Source organism: Rhyacophila brunnea, unplaced genomic scaffold, assembly GCF_057557595.1.
Source record: "Rhyacophila brunnea isolate RB1 unplaced genomic scaffold, BYU_Rbru_1.0 scaffold_12, whole genome shotgun sequence".
Classification (NCBI taxonomy): domain Eukaryota; kingdom Metazoa; phylum Arthropoda; class Insecta; order Trichoptera; family Rhyacophilidae; genus Rhyacophila; species Rhyacophila brunnea.
Window position 1 is genome coordinate 12,689,169 of NW_028232774.1, and position 23,607 is coordinate 12,712,775.

The 23,607-nt window shown below is 38.6% G+C and overlaps 1 protein-coding gene across 1 annotated transcript; it reads right to left on the reverse strand.

Annotated features, from left to right (window-relative positions):
• Window positions 1-175: 175 nt before the first annotated feature.
• LOC147077780 (uncharacterized) lies at window positions 176-4,367 on the reverse strand. The gene is made up of 3 exons (XM_085940139.1): window positions 4,051-4,367; window positions 2,185-2,730; window positions 176-1,448 (listed from the first exon to the last, which is right to left on the reverse strand). Exons 1-3 carry the CDS (start codon window positions 4,174-4,176, stop codon window positions 1,104-1,106), a joined length of 1,017 nt encoding a protein of 338 aa, XP_085796265.1. The 5' UTR covers window positions 4,177-4,367; the 3' UTR covers window positions 176-1,103.
• Window positions 4,368-23,607: the final 19,240 nt, after the last annotated feature.

Consider the following 23,607-nt stretch of genomic DNA (forward strand, 5'->3'; position numbering starts at 1 on the left):
CCAAATAATGAATAATAATAAAAATTAGGATAACACATATCCCTCACCTAAAGTTGATGAGAATTAATAGTTGTGACTGTGAAATTCCCACAATAATTTTTACACGGTAGCCATTTTGCTCGCCATCTTGAATATCTCACCCTATAGTCCAACAATATTTTAGAGCCTTTTTTTTAATTCAGCATTCCCAAAAACATATAATCTGATACCTAACTTGCAAATATTAAAATGATTTAAATTTAATGTGGGGTAATTTGGAAAACATGAGCACTATTTTGTTGAGAGGATGAATTTAAGGTAGCTCCCCTTCCTAACTGTCAACGTGTGGACATGATGTATGCCAAGTTTGGTGCTCTCCTCAAAAAGTGCATATTTTTTACTTATCTAAGACTATACTAAGATCACGCAAATTCCAGATTTGTGACACTTTCCTACATAATCATGACAAATTTTAATGAACAATACACATATTGAATCAAAATACTTTCTACATCACTGAAAATTGCAAATATTTTGATACATTGTCATTGTCAATCAGCATTTGAATATTCCAAGTATGGAATAAGTATCGAATGGTTCAATGGTGGCTATAAAAGTATTCATGTATTTTTGAAAGCCTTATCCCTGACTGGGACACGTTTAGGAAAGAGAGTGGCTGTTTGGAGAACTAAAATCCTTGCAATATTCACATAATAACATTAGCACCGCCTTCCTAAATGCGTTGCAGTCCATCATTACAAGAATTAGAATCTAAATCTACCGATTGTAGTGTGGATTATAAAAATTGTCCTTCCACATAACCATGAACATTTTCAATACACAATAGGCATGATTTGCACCATTACATATAAAGTAAAATTCGTTAGCAGTGAAGTATTACCCAAATAAATAAGAGATGTTAGAAAATGAAAGGTATGTTAATAAAAATAGTATATTATTAAATCTCAGTTTCCAATTATTTAATTAATAAGGAAAACCACACCAATAAACATATCTGGGTAAATAGACACCCCCAAAAATTAAACAATATTCGACAGTACAGTACAAGGTCATACGGAGGCAAATTGACAGCTAGAAATATCTTTTCTGCTGCCACACTGTTCTCAGGATTGTTCACTACTAATATTTTTTGTGTCCAATGCTGCCGCAACAACTTTATTCGATGGTGTGTAGATTATTGAACCTGTCGTTAGTCCGGACACTTGGCCCTGATATAGCAGTTCGTGAAGTAATCTCTCGGCGATGAGCTTCTGGCATTTTGGGAATCTACGTATCTTGGCAGCAACTATCTTTCCTATGGCGTCGTACTCGTCATCTTCTGCCCGCTGTTTCCTCATGTAATTTAGAAACTGTTGCTTGGTCGGTCTTTTCCTTTGGAATTTTCTTTCTTCTGGCAATGGAGAGGTCGACATACTCGTCGTCTGCGTATTTGTATTTGCTGGGGTTTCCTGACAACAAAAATAAAATTAATTGATGAATCAGACATTCGATTTTCTGAAGAATTCTTTAAGCATTTTTTGAATGGGAAAGCGTGGACCTTGAGAGAAAATTATATTACACCATTAAAAAAAACTTATTTTATTATCATAGCAAATACAGATTGCAAAATGTTTTGCAATTTCTCCAAAATTATGAGTTAATTGTAAACTCCAATAGAAAGTTAACTAAACATAATTTAAAACACTTCCAAACAATATATAACTTCAAAAAAATACAACACCCCTAGGATTGATGCCCATGTACCGACCAATATGCTATATGACGTGTCCTATCTAATTGCGACAAAGTTAACTAGCGCTTTTACGATACTCTGAAGTGCTTTTAAAGATTAAAAAGGATATAATTTTAAAAATTGCTATAACCAATGACATTTCATATAGGTACCTACCAAAATATGGTTTTATTCTCAATCTCAAACGATTTTTACAATTAATACATAATAGACATTTATGGTATTAATATATTCTATATTATGATCATTCATGAAACGTTTAAAAATACTTTTTGTGCATTCAAATTAAATTTTATGGTAGTCCTACTGAGACATGCTAAGTGATCCACTATTATTATTGACGTAGAACTACATTTTTCTTTACAGTACTACGTATGGGGTCTCATCACCCACAAATCAAAACCGCAATGAATAATGCATCGTGGAAATAATATTTTTTATCACAATTTTACCTTTATGTCTGACTGACTGTCGACTTGTATAAAATTCTGAAACGACATGTCCGCGTCGAAATCTGACATATCGATTCCATTCCTCATCTCTGTTTCTCTTCCCTGAACAATTAGTAGTGCCTTCATATGGGAACTCGATGAGAAATGTTCAGACAACTTCTTTCGTAATGAAGCTTGTTTCGTCTTTTTCGATTGACCATTGCATTTAACATCGCTGTTTCTCCACTGCTTCGAAACGTGATAGAACTTTCCAGTCTCGGATCCCAGATTCGTCACCTGCGCACATATCGAGCAGCCCAATTTTCCCTTTTTGGTTATTAAGTAAATATATTTCTCTTGGAATGACTGCAACTGTTTTCTGCTCCAGCAAACTGGTATATCAGAATCCTCATCGGGCGGTTCTTCATCGGAATTGTCATCGAACTTTGAAATATTTGAATTTTGAAAGTCCTCTATTTCATCTGTCTCGTAACTCGCCATGGCGTCACTTAGGGTTAACTTCCTTTTTTTTTTACGTGTTGATAATTTATCTGCATCTGAATAAGACTTGAAACCAAAATAATAAAAAAACATTACTTTATATTATTGCATGGTTATTTAAAAAATGCCTTACGCATTAGACTACAAGAATCACCGTACATGGGCTGACTTGCTAGGAGAGTGGTAGGGTAGAGAACCAAAGGAATGGTGCCCAAGTTATTGAAGGAGCCCTTGACTTTCGAACATTCTACTTTTGTACATTTCTTAAAATTTAGATTTTTGTTGATAATACAAAAACTGTCCATTTCCATACAGTCCTCTCCACAAAGAAAAAAAGGTGTTATTCAACTATCTCTTGACAAATTTATAAAGAAAACCCTTGATTACTAATATGCCTCGTTAACTTTATTATACTTATCCATTGATGAATATATATTATTTTAAAGTACACTTTTTGATGTTTTTTATTATGTAATATAGTACGCGGTGGCCGCGCGGCATAAGCGTTGGACTACAAAGCCGTGGATCCCAGGTTCGAATCCTGGGTCTGGCAAGTACAAAAATTGTTTTTCAATTTGTGTGTGTCAGGGTATGGACCTAATAGGTTGAGCAAGTGGCTGACATCCATTTCTCGTAAAAAACAAAATCTGTCAATACAAACCTCCACTCTGTGGAGGCCCATATGATCCTATCAGGATCGGACATGGTCGAAAAAAAAAAAAAAAAATATAGTAGAGTAGAGAGTAATAATGTAGAGCAATGTTGCTCTACTTTCGTATATTAAACATTCATATACATTTTCAGGAGCCAATTATCAAGGGCCGCTTGTACATTCATTAATGCGGGTAATCGTTAACCAGTGTCATATATAAGAACTGGCATTTACAGTTTTTGTAAGAAACAGGTCAACATGAATAAAAACTGTCTCAAACTTCTAAAGGGTGAATGTAATGTCACCGCCTTAAAAATGTAATATCGAATTATAGTTATTCATTTTGCGTTATCTATAATCATGTGATTTAATTGCAGTACTATATATACCACATGAGCATTGCTAGGGTTGGGATGGTACAGTTTCATATTATGTCAAATATAATTATTGCTCTTTGTATATTGCACCTACGGTAACTTTAGAGCCACTGTCCCTGAACCTGTGGATTGCGGGTTCGAACCCACTGTTGGAAGAAATGCATGTTACTTTTCAATGTTCTAATGCAAGGGCCCAAATTATGCTCCCTAGACGTGGAAAATGTTTGAGCATTAAAGTTGTAGAATTTATATTAACCCACTGTTTGGTTCTTTGATCTACAATAAAATAATGCATTCAATGGATAGCATTTTAATCCATAATTTATATTCCTAAGGAAGCAATGACGTATGTCTTACCTCAGTCTTAAAATCCTCCGCGATGCCTGCGCATTTAGCAATATTCTTTAATACATAATCAGTTTCGGAATCATCAGACACAAGTCCGTCGAATTCGCCTTTAATATTACCTCTTGCAGTGTCCATGTAGCAATTGTTTCGAAACCAATATAGTGATACGTATTGAGGTGTGGTTTAATTCAGTAATATCATCTGGATAATTAATAATATTATACTGGAGATGACATTTTAACACCACTCGAAACTTGTTTTATTTTGCTTCGTTGATGACAGTTTGACAGATTTCAGCTTTAGGCAATGTTGCCATATTTTGAAAGTGGAATTATGGTAGAGTGCCTTCAAAATTATAGTATTTCGGCAAAAAATATTGTACGCGTTGAGTGACCAATAATTTTCTACATTTTGAAAAAAATAAACGTGGGGTAATTAACGTCTTGTTTTTTTAGACAAAATATCCATGAAGGGTAATTAACGTCTCGTTTTTTTAGACAAAATTCAAATGTTAATTCAGTGGTTTCCAAACTTTATGTTACTACACCTCTCTAAAAAAAATCGGCTTCAAAATTTTGGTAAGTATATATATGCATTAGCAGCAAGTATTTTAATAAAAAATCGAGCAAGTATTTTATTAAAAAGTTGGGAACTATTTAATATGAACAGCAAGTAAAAAATGATTATTGGTAAGTATTATAATAAAACAATGGAAGTATTTAAATTATGATAGGGAATTATTTGAGTAATTTTCGGGAATTATTTGAATAATTAATGGTAAGTATAAATATAAATTTGTCAGTATAAAATCTATTTTGGACAGATTTTTTCTTTTACAGAAATTACTTATTTAGTAGCTTCCTTATTATGTTAAATTTAGTAGGATAGTATTGTTCTTTCTATCTGGCTCTCCAGAACAGATTGTACTATTAGAATGGTATTTCTCTATTATTTCATCCCTTACGCCCATTTAGTGTAGCAGCATTTGTGTATCTATAAAAAGGCTCAATGATGCAATGCGAGTCTCCTGAGCAAGCTTCTAGTGCTTTTAAGATACTATTTCATTTTAACTATCAGCTGTAACTTAACTTAACTGCACCTTCCGAACCATCAGTGTTGTAGTTAGCTGTTAGGCATACACTCTTGATCTAAGCCCACTTCAAAGATATAATTATGTAACCTTACCTTATGAGATTCAAACCCTTAATCTCTACTTCATTGCGGAGTTAAATAAATTGTAGTGTCTATTATATACATTTTCAACTTTGCAATAATAACAAGATATACTTCAGATTTGTATAGTGCTTATTACATATTATTTTCAGTATCAGAATTAAATAATAAGACAGACTTCAGTTGTTTACAATAAATGTATTTCTTGTGTTCAAAAATTCACAATAATAATCAATGGTAACAAACATATGACAGAATAAGACGTTTCCTTCAATGACATATCAATTACATACAACCTATTACTAAAGACGACCGATGTCGATCAATGTGAATGATTGAAAATGATAATCTAGAATACACGCCCAGTCAAACGATAACTTTTACGTTAACAAATTCCTTCAATTACGTACAACCTATTACTAAAAACGTTTATGAAATTCATAAAAGAAAACATAAAATTTGTGTTGTTTTTACTGTTATATTATTTTATGCAAGTCTAAATATAAATAACACAACATTTTAGGATTATCGGAAAACATTCCGATAATCGCAACTTTTGACAGCTCGATTTTTTTATTCGTTTGTTGATCAGTATTAGAGCATAGACAAATCGGACGACTTATTAATTGTCCTCGGACTTTTGGCTCGCCAATGGCAATACGTTTCACGGTCTTGTTTACATTACATACTATAATAAATTAACAATATTAAATTATTATCTGATTCGGCATTTACACTAATAGTAAAAATAATAATATGCATATTATATAAATAATTAATATACTTACTACGGCGTGCATTTTTGAAGCAAGTATTAATAGACAATTTTGAAAAGTTTTTAAATAATAACTGTCAGAATTTTAAGTGAATGGTAAGTATTTATTTCAAAGGATCGGTATAAGCCCGCCAGTTTTAATGTTGAATGTAAAATATTGGTACAGCAAGAAATAATATTCAAAAATCAGTAGTAAAATTAAATAATCATTATTTAAATGAGATGGGCCAATAGATAAAACCAATATCCATTATTATTTTGATAGTATGAAAAGTAAAAAACATTCAATAGGGCGCACGGCATTTTAGGGTTACCATTATCGCATATAAAGTATATAAGTCTATGCATTCATGAATTTCGGTAAGAACAAACTATTTATGATTACATTATTATTAAAAGAAGATCAACTAAGAATACGCAGAGGTGCAGAAAAAAGAGCTAGATGGACATTTCACACAATAAATGCGAATAACCTCAAAGATTAAATTAATAATTGATCAAAAATATAGGTTATCTAGGTAGGTACTACACAAAGAGATTGAAAGACTGGAGAGGGAACACGCTATCATTTATGTACTAAAAATACGAATCGGAGAAAGACAGTTGGTAATGTTGGTATTCTGGAGCTTCTTCAAGTTCGTGTGGTAAAACAACATGGCGGATATGATATTGTTATTCTCTCGATTTATACGTATTATACGTTATTATTCGGTAAAAAAATGTTTATTAATGGAAGAATACAAATGAGTAATAGCATTTCGGAACAATATGCATACTATTAATTATTTATACATTGATAGTTTTTCCTAAAAGATCTTTTACAATAACAATTCAAAACTTTTACATCAAACGTCAAATGGTTTATTGCGAAAAATCCAGGGCCGTATGCATAATATTATTTTGAACCCAAAATATACGATGTCTTTTTCAAAGTAAAAACTGTTAGTGCTAGTTAATGACATTCATTATTTACATAGATTTTATATTTCATTTCAGAGTTAAATATATTTTTAAGAATACCAAACAAAAAATTTTATTTATATGAAGTATGTAATGGAGTATATGTAGCAATTTTATAATGTTATAGGTATGAATTAAATTATTTCAGATTTCCGAAAAATGAAGTTCTTCGGAAATTGTGGATTGATGCAGTCGGGCGGGAGAGCTGGGTGCCATCTAAATATTCATTACTGTGTGGGAAGCATGTCTCGGAAAGTGACGTTAAATGAGTGTTAAAGTTAAATGAGAGTTAAAAAAGTGAGTTAAATATATAAAATATTGTAATTAACTATATAATCAAATTTTCAACATACCTACCTGTATTTTGTCTCTAATAGATTTGTATAAACAAGTAATTTTATACACAATATGTCAAAAACGAACCCATGTTATATTTTTATTTCATAAAATATTTTCAAAATACACATGTGTAAATAGGTAGGTATTATAATAATTTTTTTTGTTTGTAATTAACTGTAATTATTTGTGTTTTTTATTTAACCGTTTTATCTAAACAATAATGCTATGTTATTTTATATAGAACAATATGTAAAAACAAGACCATATTTCTTATTCCAATGTTTAACCATTTGCTATTAACTGATTTGTGTATAATTTTTCGTAATATTATTGTGTTTTTTGTGTTATTAAATATAAAATACTTACATCCATTTGCATTATTTTTTCTTACCCTGAATCCTAATAAAGTTTTTATTGCGGGAAATTTTTATAATGAAAATACGTTTATCATAAATTGGTTGTAAGCTTGTGTTGATAAAAAAAATACTCAGTGGGGCGTTTTTATGTCCAAGTATGGCCCATTTGCAGCAAAGTGTACCTAATTTCAGAGAAGTAGAACTTTCTCTCACAAAACGAGTACACACTGACATTTGTGTGCTACCTCTGGGGGAGGAGTCCAATCTCTTTGGTACTACAAATATTACAGAAATCACATTAATATATTTTTTTAAACTAAGTACATTTTTATTACCTATTATTGTCTAATTTTATAAAAAAATGAATCTCAGTTTGGGTACAACAATAATTAATAGTATGATATAAAATTTATCTCAATTAAAATTGTGTGCTAAATTATTTAGTTAGGGTTCGTGGATTTTTTATAATTTCACATGTTTTTTATTCATCACTACAAAAAAAGGTTTTTTTCAACGTCTTTTAAAATTACTAATTTAAGTAAGTATATTAATTATTTATATATGTATATTATTATTTTTACTATTAGTGTAAATGCCGAATCAGATAATTATTAAATATTGTCAATTTATTATAGTATGTAATGTAAACAAGACCGTAAAACTTATTGCCATTGGCGAGCCAAAAGTACGAGGACAATAATTATTATTAAGGCGTGCATTTTTGAAGCAAGTATTAATAGACAATTTTGAAAAGTTTTTAAATAACAACTGTCAGAATTTTAAATGAATGGTAAGTATTTATTTCAAAGTATCGGTATAAGCCCGCCAGTTTTAATGTTGAATGTAAAATATTAGTACAGCAAGAAATAATATTAAAAAATCAGTAGTAAAAATAAATAATCATTATTTAAATGACATGGGCCAATAGATAAAATCAATATCCATTATTATTTTGATAGTATGAAAAGTAAAAAACATTCAATGGGGCGCACGGCATTTTAGGGTTACCATTATCGCATATAAAGTATATTAGTCTATGCATTCATGAATATCGGTAAGAACAAAACTATTAATGTTTATATTATTATTAAAAGAAGATCAAATAAGAAGTCGCAGAGGTGCAGAAAAAAGAGCTAGATGGACATTTCACAAAATAAATGCGAATAACCTCAAAGATTAAATTAATAATTCATCAAAAATATAGGTTCTCTAGGTAGGTACTACAAATATTACAGAAATCATTTTTTTAAACTAAGTACCTATTATTGTCTAATTTTATAAAAAAAAATGAATCTCAGTTTGGGTACAACAATAATTAATAGTGTGATATTAAATTTATCTCAATTAAAATTGTATGCTAAATTAATTAGTTAGGGTTCATGGATTTTTTATATTTTACATGTTTTTTACTCATCACTACAAAAAATGTCTTTTTTCAACGTCTTTTAAAATTACTAATTTAAGTAAGTATCTTAATTATTTATATAATACCTATGTATATTATTATTTTTACTATTAGTGTAAATGCCGAATCAGATAATAATTTAATATTGTTAATTTATTACAGTATGTAATGTAAGCAAGACCGTGAAACGTATTGCCATTGGCGAGCCAAAAGTCCGAGGACAATTAATAAGTCGTCCGATTTGTCTATGCTCTGATACTGATCAACGAACGAATAAAAAAATCGAGCTGTCAAAAGTTGCGATTATCGGAATGTTTTCCGATAATCGTAAAATGTTGTGTTATTTATATGTAGACTTGCATAAAATAATATAACAGTAAAAACAACACAAATATTATGTTTTCTTTTATGAATTTCATAAACGTTTTTAGTAATAGGTTGTATGTAATTGAAGGAAAAGATTTTCATGTTATCGTTTGACTGGGTGTGTATTCTAGATTATCATTTTCAATCATTCACATTGATCGACATCGGTCGTCTTTAGTAATAGGTTGTATGTAATTGATATATCATTGAAGGAAACGTCTTATTCTGTCATATGTTTGTTACCATTGATTATTATTGTGAATTTTTGAACACAAGAAATACATTTATTGTAAACAACTGAAGTCTGTCTTATTATTTAATTCTGATACTGAAAATAATATGTAATAAGCACTATACAAGTCTGAAGTATGTCTTGTTATTATTGCAAAGTTGAAAATGTATATAATAGACACTACAATTTATTTAACTCCGCAATAAAGTAGAGATTAAGGGTTTGCATCTCATAAGGTAAGGTTACATATATCTTTGAAGTGCGCTTAGATCAAGAGTATATGCCTAACAGTTTCCTACAACTGATGGTTTGGAAGGTGCAGTTAAGTTAAGTTACAGCTGATAGTTAAAATGAAATAGTATCTTAAAGGCACTAGAAGCTTGCTTAGGAGACTCACATTGCATCATTGAGCCATTTTATAGATACACTAAATGGGCGTAAGGGATGAAATAATAGAGAAATTCCATTCTAATAGTACAATCTGTTCTGGAGAGCCAGATAGAAAGAACAATACTATCCTACTAAATTTAACATAATAAGGAAGCTACTAAATAAGTTATTCCTGTAAAAGAAAAAATCTGTCCAAAATAGATTTTATACTGACAAATTGAGATTTATACTTACCATTAATTATTTAAATAATTCCCGAAAATTATTTAAATAATTCCCTATTATAATTTAAATACTTCCATTGTTTTATTATAATACTTACCAATAATCATTTTTTACTTGCTGTTCATATTAAATAGTTCCCACCTTTTTAATAAAATACTTGCTCGATTTTTTATTAAAATACTTGCTGTTAATGCATATATATACTTACCCAATAATTTGAAGCCTATTATTAATAAGTCGTCCGATTTGTCTATGCTCTGATACTGATCAACGAATGAATAAAAAAAGTCGAGCTGTCAAAAGCCAAAAGTTGCTATTATCGGAATGTTTTCCGATAATCCTAAAATGTTGTGTTATGTATATGTAGACTTTCATAAAATAATATAACAGTAAAAACAACACAAATTTTATGTTTTCTTTTATGAATTTCATAAACGTTTTTAGTACTTAATAGGTTGTACGTAATTAAAAGAAAAGATTTTTATGTTATCGTTTGACTGTAAATAATTTGTTTCCCATTGTTTATTCGAGGGATGTGTATTCTAGATTATCATTTTCAATCATACACATTGATCGACATCGGTCGTCTTTAGTAATAGATTGTATGTAATTTATATGTAATTGAAGGAAACGTCTTATTCTGTCATATGTTTGTTACCATTGATTATTATTGTGAATTTATGAACATAAGAAATATATTTATTGTAATCAACTGAAGTCTGTCTTATTATTTAATTCTGATATTGAAAATAATATGTAATAAACAGTATACAAGTCTGAAGTATGTCTTGTTATTATTGCAAAGTTGAAAATATATATAACAGACACTACAATTGTATTTAACTCTGCAATAAAGTAGAGATTAAGGGTTTGAATCTCATAAGGTAAGGTTACATATATCTTTGAAGTGCGCTTAGATCAAGGGTGTATGCCTAACAGCTACCTACAACTGATGGTTCGGAAGGTGCAGTTAAGTTACAGCTGATAGTTAAAATGAAATAGTATCTTAAAGGCACTATTGCATCATTGAGCTATTTTATAGATACACAAATGTTGCTACACTAAATGGGCGTAAGGGATGAAATAATAGAGAAATACTATTATAATTATAGTACAATCTGTTCTGGAGAGCCAGATAGAAAGAACAATACTATCCTACTAAATTTAACATAATAAGGAAGCTACTAAATAAGTTATTTCTCTAAAAGAAAAAACCTGTCCAAAATAAATTTTATACTGACAAATTGATATTTATACTTACCATTAATTATTCAAATAATTCCCGAAAATTACTCAAATAATTCCCTATCATAATTTAAATACTTCCATTGTCATATTATAATACTTACCAATAATCATTTTTTACTTGCTGTTCATATTAAATAGTTCCCAACTTTTTAATAAAATACTTGCTCGATTTTTTATTAAAATACTTGCTGCTAATGCATATATATACTTACCCAATAATTTGAAGCCATTAATTACTGCTCCGCCATTCTTCCCTGAGGTCTGCCATACCCTCAATTGAGCCCCTGACCACTTTCTCTTAAACATTTTACTCATATGTCATCAACTCATCGTGTCTGAGGTCCGTGACACCTCTTTCTGTGTCCCTGTCCACTTTTGGATAGGGACCATTTTTGGACCGCGGGCCCAACTTGACCTTCCCTGACTGGAGGTCAAGGGACCCCCATCTGGACTCCGACCCCCGACTTGAGCACCCCTGATAGCCAGGTAGGTAGCCACGTTACATACCTACCGCTTCGCTTCGACCGCTTCCACCATCTCAAAAAGTGTAAAACACTAACACTGTCAAGACGGCAATCCACCGGCCGTGGAACGCATTATAACACAAATACTATTTTGTACCCTGCTTAAACGCCATCTCATTGCATGCCCAAGATGATGCGCACTCCTCCCCAGGAGGATCCTGACCCTCTCGACCCCCGCACCTCCCCAACCCTCGCATCATCCACGTCCGGATCTACTGCGTATGCCCCATCATCGGCCAGACCGGCGAAAAACAAACAACGATCGCCCAAAACCCCCACGAAGAAAACGTCAAAGAGCATATCGCCAACCACAATCACGGAACCTGAGGCCAAAAAAACCAAACAAAGGAACCATCAGCCGGCCCCCCCACAAGACGAAGACTCTTCCTCCTCTGGCGAGGACTACGAGATCCCCGTAGACTTCTCCAGATTGGACCCAGACCAACACGATGAAATCTACAACGACGTATCAACCTGCCTTAAAGAAGTTATAACGGCCTTCCGCGGCAAACAGGCTGGTGCCAAGGAGCAGATAACAAACGCCCTCCTGAGCCTGTCGGAAGCCCACAGCCGGCAGAACCTAGCTATGGCCAAGCTGGAGAGGAAGTCCATCGTACAAGAGGCGAGGATACAATACCTGGAAGAACTACTCAAAGACATTGAAGTTAAATTCCCTCCACCAAACCCGCCCCGCACCAGCCTCGGTCTTAATCGAGAGTATCACGAGACCCGTCAATTGGTGATGTGAAGCATCTAAGAATTGGCCTGGGAGTGTCTTGGGAGAAGATGCCCAAGACTTAAAGACAGAACTACCGGCCTTAAACTCCAGAAAAAAGCAATAAAGGACCTACACGCACAATCCAAAATTCTAAAGTCCATCCAGCCACAGGCGCCCACAAACGCTCATCCCACCGCCACAACACCTGCACCAATGTCATGGGCCACAGCATTGGGGAGGAAAAGCCGCCCTACGGTCACGACAGCAACGCTTGTACCACCCTCTAACTCGACTTCCGCCAACCAACAATTCCCGTCCCTACTTCCCCTCGCCCCCAGACCGGGAGTTTTTTTCTTCCCGACCGGCTCTGGGGAGAAGAAATCAGATACCACGAAGGAGATCCTTAAAAAGGCCTTCGACCCCAGGTCCCTTGGGGTTCAAATTACGGGTATCGGGAATATAAGGAACGGAGGCGTTATTGTTCACCCCCGTTCTGAAGTCGAGGCCAAGGCCCTTATGAAAGCCCTGGAGACCTCGGAGGCTGCCCTACGAGCCGAGCTCGCCGGGAAAAAGCAGCCTCGCGTAATTATCTTCAACTTGCCATCGACTCTTACAGAAACTCAACTCCGGGAAGCTATCTTCACCTCCACCAAGGAACAGACCGGCCTGCCAGAAACAGCATACAGTGAAATAAGATTAAGCCACAAAGCCGGGCCTAGAACAGGCAGATGCCACTTTGTGATCTTCGCCCCGGCGGCCATCTGGTCTGCCTTACTGGCAGAAGACAGGCTGTACATGGGGTGGGAATCCTTTCCTCTGAGGGACTACGTTGGGGTAGTAAAATGCAACGTATGCCATCTCTTCGGACACATGGCCAAAGGATGCTCAAATAAAACCCCGACGTGCAGCCACTGCGCCATCTCCGGCCACGACCGCGAGGACTGCCCCAACAAAGGAAACCCACCCAAATGCGTGGCCTGCCACAAACACAAGCAGCCGTCTGACCATTCCACCGGCTGTCTCGATTGCCCAGCAAGGCTACACGCTGAGCTGCGCGATAGGGCGATGGTGGACTACACTGCCACGCGATGATTGCCTTCGTTCAGTTGAACGTCAACCTGAGCGACGCCGGCTCGGCGGAGCTAATTGAGACTATGCGGGCCACAGGCTTGTCTCTGGCGCTGGTGCAGGAACCGTACCACTAGGGCTCTGAAAAGGGCCCCAAGGTCACTGAAAAGGGACTCAGGTGCGCGGGCCTTGTCGTCAGCGCCAGATGTGCAGAGCCAAAGACCTGCGTCTTTGCTCTTGACCCTCGCCTTGGCGTGCTGTCGCTCTCGCACCTGTCAACTGAGCTAGTCGCGTGTGCAGATATAAGCTTTCCCGGAGGAGGTAGCGTGGTGGTTATCTCCGCCTACTTCAGCTTTAAGAGCACAAAGGAACACGTGGCATCAGTGCTCGACGGCATTTTACGCGCAGTTGTTGGCAGGGATGTCATCATCTGTGCGGATGCAAACTCGCAATCCCCCCTCTGGGCGCCCGTGGATATCCCCCTGTGCGACGTGGACGTCATCGAGGAGTTGGTTCACCAGTACAACCTGGTCGTCCTCAACGACCCCAACAGCATGCCGACTTTTGTGTCGCACGCAAACTCCGGAAGCACCCACATAGACATCACCCTGGCCACTGAGTCCGTCGCGAGACAAATCAGCGGCTGGAGAGTCCATGAGTGATCACCGGTTGATCACTTTTGAGCTGGCCTCTGACTCCTCGCACGATGGCGTCTCTGATGTATCCCCACCCCCGCCCACGCGATTTAGAACGCGCGACGGGAATTGGGAAAAGTTTGAAGAGGTGCTTTCCAAAAAGCTTGACAGGACATCTAGAACCCGATTTCCGGACCTACACTCGGCCGCCTCACGACTGACTGAAGACATCACCGGATCAGCCGAAGCTTCACTCGGACGCTGCAAGCCCAAGCCACCAAGCCACCAAGCCAGTCGCCGTGGTGGACGCAGCATGTTTCGCGTCTGCATGACCTTTTCAGAAAAGCACGCAAGGCCCATCAACGTGCAAGCCTGCGCAAGCAACCACCTGCCTCCATCGATCCCCTTGCAACCATGGCCAAATCCACCCGAATTGAATACAAGAAAGCGATTACTCAAGCCAAGAAAGACTACTGGCGTAACTTCGTCACCATTGAGGGAGGTTCGGACCCCTGGGGTCCTGCATACCGTGCACTGAGGCTGGGACTCAGACCGACGAGCCTCTTGTGCGGCATCGAGAAACCGGGTGGCGGATTCACCAGTACTGAGTCTGAAATGGCTGGGGTCCTTCTCGAGGCCCTCATCCAACTGGATGATGAATCCAGGGATGCGAATGGCCCGCTTTGAGGCTTCTCTTCCCATCGACACGGATCACTCATCGTTGCCTTCCGAACAGGAGATCAACCACATCATACGCACGTTGATTGCTGGCAAGGCTCCGGGCCTGGACTGCATTGACAATCTACTTGTCAAACGCACATGGGCCATCGCCGCGCCAGAGATTACAGCCCTCTTCAGTGACTGCATCAGAAGTGGCACGTTCCCCGACTGCTGGAAGAGGGGCTTACTTAAGGTAATCCCCAAAGCTGGCAGCCGAGAACCATCTAGCCCCAAAGCCTACTGCCCTCTAACACTCTTGCCCGCTCTGGGTAAAGTGCTGGAGAAGCTACTGTGCCACAGGATTGAAGCCCACCTGGAGACACACTCGCCGCTTTCCGATAAGCAATTTGGATTCAGAAGAGCCAAATCAACAGTCGACGCCATAAGGAACGTGATTGCCATTCCTGAAAATTCTCGCCGTAAATACGTCCTAGGAGTTTTCTTAGACATTGGAGGTGCGTTTGATAGTGCGTCCTGGCCTCTTATACTTCAAAAGCTCCGGCTGAAGAGACTACCAGGAAATTTGTTCGCGTCAATTCAAAGTTACTTCACCAATAGATCGATTGATTTTTGAGTTGGATCAACCATAATAGAGAGGAACACCAGCATGGGATGTCCCCAGGGCTCAGTTTTCGGGCCTCTTCTCTGGAACGTACTCTTCGACGATCTCCTTAGAATTCTGCTTCCAACCGACTGTACTGTCATTGCCTACGCAGACGATGCGCTGCTGCTGGTCGAGGCTGACAGCAGGGCGAAGATTGAGAGCACCGTTGGCGAAGCCTTAGCATCAATTGAGGCTTGGGGTAGATTAACTAAACTATCATTCGCACCTTCCAAGACAGAAGCCATTGTCCTCAAAGGACCGAGATGACTTAGCTGTTCGAGACTACCCACAGTCCGATTCGGTGACACGAGAGTGAAAGTGTCGAAGATCGTCACCTATCTAGGCGTCAAAATGGACACAATGTTAAATTTCCTACACCATGCCGAAACCCAAGTCCACAAGGCTGGAGTGGCCTTCCAGAGGATCGGCCGCATGGCTGGTGAAGGTGGGGCTTAAAAGTAAGGGCGCTCAAGATGGCCGCTGACTCCTCGCACGATGGCGTCTCTGACGTATCCCCTTTCCCGCCCACGCGTTTCAGAACGCGTGACAGGAATTGGGAAAAGTTTGAAAAGGCGCTCTCCAAAAAGCTTGATAGGACTTCGAGATAACGTTTTCCGGACCTGCACTCGGCCGCTTCACGACTGACTGCAAACATCACCGGAGCAGCCGAAGCTTCACTCGGACGCTGCAAGCCCAAGCCACCCAGCCAGTCACCGTGGTGGACGCAGCAAGTTTCGAACCTGCGCGTCTTTTTCAGGAAAGCACGCAAGGTCCATCAACGTGCGCGCCGACTCAAGCAACCACCTGCCTTTATTGATCTTCTTGCATCCATGGCTAAGTCCGCCCGATACGACTACAAGAAAGCAATTACTCAAGCCAAGAAGGACTACTGGAGGAACTTCGTCACCATCGAGGAGGGTTCGGACCCTTGGGTTCCTCCATACCGTGCATTAAAGCTTGGTCTCAGACCGACGAGCCTCTTGTGCGGTATCAAGAAACCGGGTGGCGGATACACCAGTACCGAGTCTGAAACGGCTGCGGCCCTGCTCGAGGCACTCATCCTCCTGGATGACGAGTCCATGGACGATGCCACCATGAGTATGGTCCGCTTTGAGGCTTCTCTTCCTATCGACACGGACCATTCATCGTTGCCCTCTGAACAGGAGACCAATCGCATCATTAGAACGTTGACTGTTGGCAAGGCCCCAGGCCCGGATTGCATTGACACTATACTTGTCAAACGCACATGGGTCATCGCCGCGCCAGAAATTACCAAAATTTTCAGTGACTGCATCAAGAGCGGCACGTTCCCCGACTGCTGCAAGCGGGGCTTACTGAAGGTAATCCCCAAAGCCGGCGGTCGAGAATCCCCAAGCCCCAAAGCCTACCGTCCTCTAACACTCTTGCCGGCTCTCGGTAAGGTGCTGGAGAAACTTCTGTGCTACAGGATTGAAGCCCACCTGGAAGAGCATGCGCCGCTTTCTGATAAGCAATTTGGATTCAGAAGAGGCAAATCAACGACAGACGCCATAAGAAACGTGATTGCCATCGCTAAAAATTCTCGCCGTAAATACGTCCTAGGAGTTTTCCTGGATATTGCAGGTGCGTTTGATAGTGCATCCTGGCCTCTTATACTTCAAAAGTTTCGGCTCAAGAGACTACCAGGAATTTTGTTCGCGTCGATTCAGAGTTATTTCATGAATAGATCGATCGAGTTTCGTGTTGGATCTACCACAATAGAGAGGCGCACCAGCATGGGCTGCCCCCAGGGCTCTGTCCTCGGGCCCCTCCTTTGGAACGTGCTCTTCGACGATCCCCTTAGGATCCCGCTTCCAACCGATTGCACTGTCATCGCCTACGCTGACGATGCGCTGCTGTTGGTGGAGGCCGACAGCAGGGCGAAGATTGAGAGTGCTGTCGGCGAAGCCTTAAAGTCAATTGAGGCGTGGGGTAAAGTAAGCAGACTATCTTTCGTACCTTCCAAGACAGAAGCCATTGTCCTGAAAGGACCGGGATGACTAAACTGTAAGCGGCCACCCACAGTCCGCTTCGGTGACACGAGAGTGAAAGTGTCAAAGATCGTCACCTACCTGGGCGTCCAAATGGACACTATGTTAAATTTCCATCACCATGCCTTTACCCAAGTCTATAAGGCTGGGAGGGCCTTCCAGAGGGTGGGCCGTATGGCTGGTGATGGATGGGGCTTAAAAGTAAGGGCGCTTAAGATTGCCTATGGCGCCATTTATATGGGGATCGCCGCCTACGCTGCTAGTGCGTGGTGCTTGTGTATCCCGAAAAGTGTCAAACTTAGAAGCACTCTTTTAAGCGGACAGCGCAGCGCGCTGCTTTCCATAACCAAGGCCTACCGAACAACTTCTACGGCCGCGCTCCCGGTCCTGGCCGGCATTCTCCCACTAGATCTGCACATACAGGTCAGCGGCGCGTCAACGATGCTCTTCAAAGGCGAGGAGGCCGTTGTTGGTGACTTTCACCTAGCCCCGCCTCGTTGAAGCGGACAATACGTCTCATGACGCTTGACGCGGCGTGGAAGACCTGGCAGCGACGATGGGATGAATCAACCAAGGGCCGGAACACATACATGTTTTTTCCAAATATTAAATGGCGATTGGAGATAACCAAATATCTGACTCCTGACCATCACACCCGTCAATTTGTGACTGGACACGGTGGGTTCGCTGGCAAGCTCTTTGAGCTTGGACTTGTAAGCCGTCCGACATGTCCATGCGGAGGGGAGATTCAGGATGCCAACCACATCCTCTGGGAATGTCTTAGAATGTGCTCCGAACGGGAGGAGATGCTCAGGTCGGTCCAACCAGCAGTTGGGCCCATCGGGCCGTCCGGCTTGGTTGCTACTAAGGCCAATTATCTTGCATTTAAAAAATTTGCGGCGTCTTACTGCGGGCGTGAAGATCTCTTCACATAATTTTTGCTGTCCGTATGATTAGCTTCATTATTTTGTTTTATATTCTCTCCCCGGCACTTTACATTATAAAGTAACTTTAAACTCAGTCAGAGCTCACTCTGAGCGTAGCAACCTTAGTCCTGGGTATCTCCTCCTAGGGCATTCCCGGCCTAAAACTTAACTAGATGCTTCACATCGCCAATGTAGGGCCACGTTATATGCCCGATTAAGACCGGGTGTGGTGCGTGGCGGGTTTTGGTTTGAAGGGATTAACTTCAATGGCGTTTTTTTTGCTAATGTGTTTAGAAAAATTGAGTTTCGTGTCTAGCGTAAGACCAAGATATTGGACCGTATTGGTCCAAGGGATTTTAGTTTTATGCATTGTCAGGTCTGAAAATTTGCGCTTACGTTTACGTTGCCGTTTTTTAAAGTTGCGCGTGAAGCAAATGGCTTTACTTTTGTCTGCGTTTATCTTTGTACGCCATTTGTCGCACCAGGCGGACACCTGGTCGGCCGACCTTTGCACTAATAAAGTAGCTCTATCTCTGTGCATCGATCGGGAAAGGATGGCTGCATCGTCTGCATATTGTGCAACTATGCAAGAATCTGCTGAGGTATCTATAGGGATTGGAATGTCTCTTGTATAAAGGTTATACAGAGACGGAGCAAGCACGGATCCTTGAGGGACTCCGGCACTTGCGGGTCTGATGGTGGATTTGGCTCCGAACAGTTTGACTGCGAAGCGTCTGTCGGTGATGAACGAGTGTAGGATTTTAATAATTGGCTGTTCGATTTCGACCTCAGAGAGTTTAACTATGAGTCCTTCGACCCAAACTTTATCGAAAGCTTTAGTAATGTCTAAGAACAAGCCAACTGTACATTTGTGGTGATTGAAACCGTCTGTTATGTATTCTGATACGCGCAGCAGTTGGTGGTTCGTAGCGTGACCGGCTCTGAACCCGTGCTGTACGTCTGGAATGAGTTTTTTCTCATAAATAATGATTTAAAGTCTGGAGTCTATGATTCTTTCTAGAAGTTTGCTCATCGTAGGGAGGAGACTGATCGGCCTGTGATTTTCGGGGCATGTATGATCCTTGCTGGGTTTTGGCAGGAGGATGACGTCCGCAAGTTTCCAGTCATCTGGAAAGTATTGGAGCTCTAAACAGGCATTGAAGATCCCTGTTAAGGCAAGGATGCCTTTTTCTGGAATTTTCTTGAGGGTGAGATTACTCACCCCGTCATTTCCTGGCGCTGAACGATTTTTAAGTCGTTTGATTAAGTATTCAACCTCTTGAGTGGAGGTTGGGGTAATCGGAGGTGGTGGAGGATCTATCCTATCATGAATTATTGCGCCGGCCCTATCTTCAATTGATTTTAGGTGTCGTCTGGTGGACCTTTTTGATGTGTCTAAATTGATTTTGGAGGCTGTCCGCGAATACCTCAAGTTTCTCCTCTGTGGTGTATACCGTCTTGGTGCGACCTTTCAGTGGAGTTATTGGACATTTCTTTGTCCTCAGGGCTTTAGAGAGTTTCCAGTAGGGGTCACTACCCTTAAGTAACTCTGTGAGTTTGGTGTTCCAGGTCTCAGCAGCGTGATCCGCGTTTAGTTTCCTAATCTCTTTTCTTAGTTTCTTAAACTTGGAGTAAGAGGGCTGATCCCCCAATATTTGGGCGATCTTTCTGGCACAGTTTCTCGCCGTGATTTTGATTCTAGTGGATTTTGGTATATCTAATCTATAGGTGTCAGTTGGTCTGATCGACGTGGAAGCGGACTTGACAGCCTCTATATAATATATTGATATATGGACTAATATATGGACCTAATTAAATTTTCGAGGAATTTTATTTTGATGACCTATATGGAAACTTCCTTCCACGAGGCCATGGCCTGCTTCTCCACAACGATGAACCTCCACTTCCAAGCCCCAGAGCTAGCCGAGGAATTCGGAGGGACCTCATCTGGAACTCAGTTGATATAATTTATTTCATATTGTTATAAGGCAGGGGTGGCCACACTTTTTTTTTCTAGGATCGACTAGTTGATAAAATTATTTATGGCGATCACCTGTAATATTTATATTATGCGAGAACAATAAAAACCCAATTTTTATAATTCAAATATGTATTTTGAAAACAGATATTCTATACTTACATATAAAAAATAACGATACAAAAAATCGAATTAACGACAATAATACAATAATTATATATTTCACTTCTAAAAAAAATAGGTAGGTCTACATTAACTGTAATTTCGACATAGTTACACAATTTACCTGTAATGGAATAATAGAAATTTTGTAGTACCTAGCCAAGTAACATGCAACCCTTCGCCAGGAAACATACTTAAAATAAATAATTCTATAGATTAATTACGTGTACATCAATAATCATATCACATCAAATTGCATCACATACCCATATATTTTAAAATGTAATTATCCCTTGTGGAAAATAGCGTCGCAGGTGACTTTTTTTTACTATTCGAGCAAATTTGTGGTTTGTGTTTTTCTCACTTAACTGGTCGACCTGCCACGTCAGGCCCTCAAGCTAGAGCCCTGTCAGACCCCCTTGTGGGAGCCATGCATGCTGGTGTATAATTCAATGATAACTGATAAAAGTGGGTACCTATTGCTTCCTCACTTTTAGATAAAGTAATAAACCCAACATGATTCCCAACCATAGCATGAGCTCCATCAGTCATTACCGATACTAGTTTATGAATAGGAAATCGATTTCCTTCAGTGGTAAAACTGTTAATAATTCTTCTGAAGCAGACATGTCTTTAAAACCCAATCGAATAAAATCACATAGTTGTGCAATACCCGTGTAATCTACCGACTCGTCAAATTGCAAGGATAGGAATTTACATTTATTTTATTAATGTTTTCCTGTAGAATTTCTTCCAAGTTTAAGCTCATCACTTGTGTTCTTCGCATGACTGTATTTCTTGATAATGATATGTAAGAGAAGAGATAAGAACTAGCGGATTTTAAGAGCTGGAACGTCGAGTAGTTTTGACTGGTTTGAACAAGAAATAGTACAATACATTATTATGTCCACGATCAACGCACTGGCCATCCCTGTTATAAGGTATTGAAATACTGATTGACGTTTACAATGCCAATTTGCAATTTTAGCCAATATTTTCAACATGGTTTGGTCCAGATGGAGATTTTCGTGTATTATTCCTTGTTCGTTGTATCATAATAATTAATCAATTATAAAATATATAGATCGTAAGTTTAGTAATATATCGATCAATAAAAAAAATTGTGAACTACAATGTTTACAACTGTTGTATAGAATCGATGGGTCAAAAACATCCAACACCTACAATGTAATTACACGAACTTGCATAACGAAATAATAGCACCTGTACACGTGCATGGATTTACTTGCAGCAATAGTGTGTACAGGAGGACCTTGACTGTCGCACATAATTGGTTCTTGAAAGTGTGTGCGAATGTTAAATGTTCGAAAGTAGAGGGAAGTAAAAAATTATTTAAATTGTGTGAATTTTAAAATATTTATTTATCAAGTAAATATACGATGTTTAAGAGACATGTTTAAGTGGGGTTTGCTGGTGTTTCCCTTAAAAAGTTATCAAGAGTTAACTGTTTGCCACTCTTCTTTTTCTTATTTTAAATGGTAAATTATTAACTTTACAATATTGTTTAACTGCTGGCACGAAATTTAAAGTGGACCAATCTTTAAATAATAACGCAGTAACCCAGGCTTTTTTTATTTGATTACCAAATGACTGGAAGAATACTTTATCTTTCCCTTTCAATGCTCTGGGATTTTCTGGTTGATAAATTAACATTGGCATCAATTTGAAATCACCGGCTAAGTTTCCAATAAAAAGCAATGTCAATCGGTTTTTAGAAGGTTTATGTCCAGGGGCAACTGATTCTTCCTTAGATAAGAATGTACGACTAGGAATTTTTTCCAAAGTAAACCTGTCTCATCTACATTAAATATTTGGCTAGAGGAATATTCTCCATCTTCAATAATTTTGGATAATGAGGAAATAAATTCTTTTGCAGCATCTTTATCCGCATCAGCCGATTCTCCAGTGAATTTAATATATAAACCAACCGTTACTTGCTTGAAAATCGTGTTAGAATCTTCTTTTAATCTAGCCTTCCAATCTTTGTGCAAACTAAGAGCCTTCGCTTGAATAATTGAAATACTCAGAGGGACATCTGTTTGATGTTGGTCATCGATCCATGATGACAAAGATTTTTCCATTTCATCCATAACTATGCCGTGCCTTTTGGAAACAATCTTTAAAGATATATTTCCACAATTATCACAACATATCGTAGACCTGTTTGTATCATACGAACGTTTGATTGATGCAAGAGATTCACCGCTATCAGAACGTCTGATAATTTCCATCTTTGTCTCGATCGTGTGAAGTTTATGAGTCATTGATTTCTTTTTGTTCGTATCAACACTGCAGTTTTTCCGTTTCTCACTCACTAAACCTATTCTAGCTAGCTCACAAGCAAAGTGACGGGTGTGAGCAGGATGCAAGTGATTGAAGAAATGCACTTGCTTGTGAGTGAACCAGCGAGAGGGGGAATCTTTACCCCACAGCGCAACGTTTTAAAAAAACGATTTTTTTTTAAATGTGCGAAAGTCAAATGTTCGAAAGTCGATGTCCGTCTGTATTTTAAACTATATATATAAGTATATATATTTTAATTGTTTACAAGTAAAAGTGCTGACTCTCTCGCCAATCTCATTCTTCGAGAGTGAAACGCGATGTTGTCATTTTATAGTTCTATTAATTGACAGGTCGTGCAAATCGGTTAACCTCAAAATGAGTCACGCGGTGTAGTTCGTTTTTTACCGGCAGGTTTGCCACTATAATTCTACTGCGCAGGCGCAGATATT

Excerpts from the sequence above, each read along its gene's own strand:
- LOC147077780 (XM_085940139.1), bottom strand. The coding sequence starts at position 4,176 with ATGGACACTGCAAGAGGTAATATTAAAGGCGAATTCGACGGACTTGTG. Across the intron at positions 2,731-4,050 it reads CGGAGGATTTTAAGACTGAG|TCTTATTCAGATGCAGATAA; the intron begins GTAAGACATACG and ends TTTGGTTTCAAG. Across the intron at positions 1,449-2,184 it reads ACAGTCAGTCAGACATAAAG|GAAACCCCAGCAAATACAAA; the intron begins GTAAAATTGTGA and ends TTTTGTTGTCAG.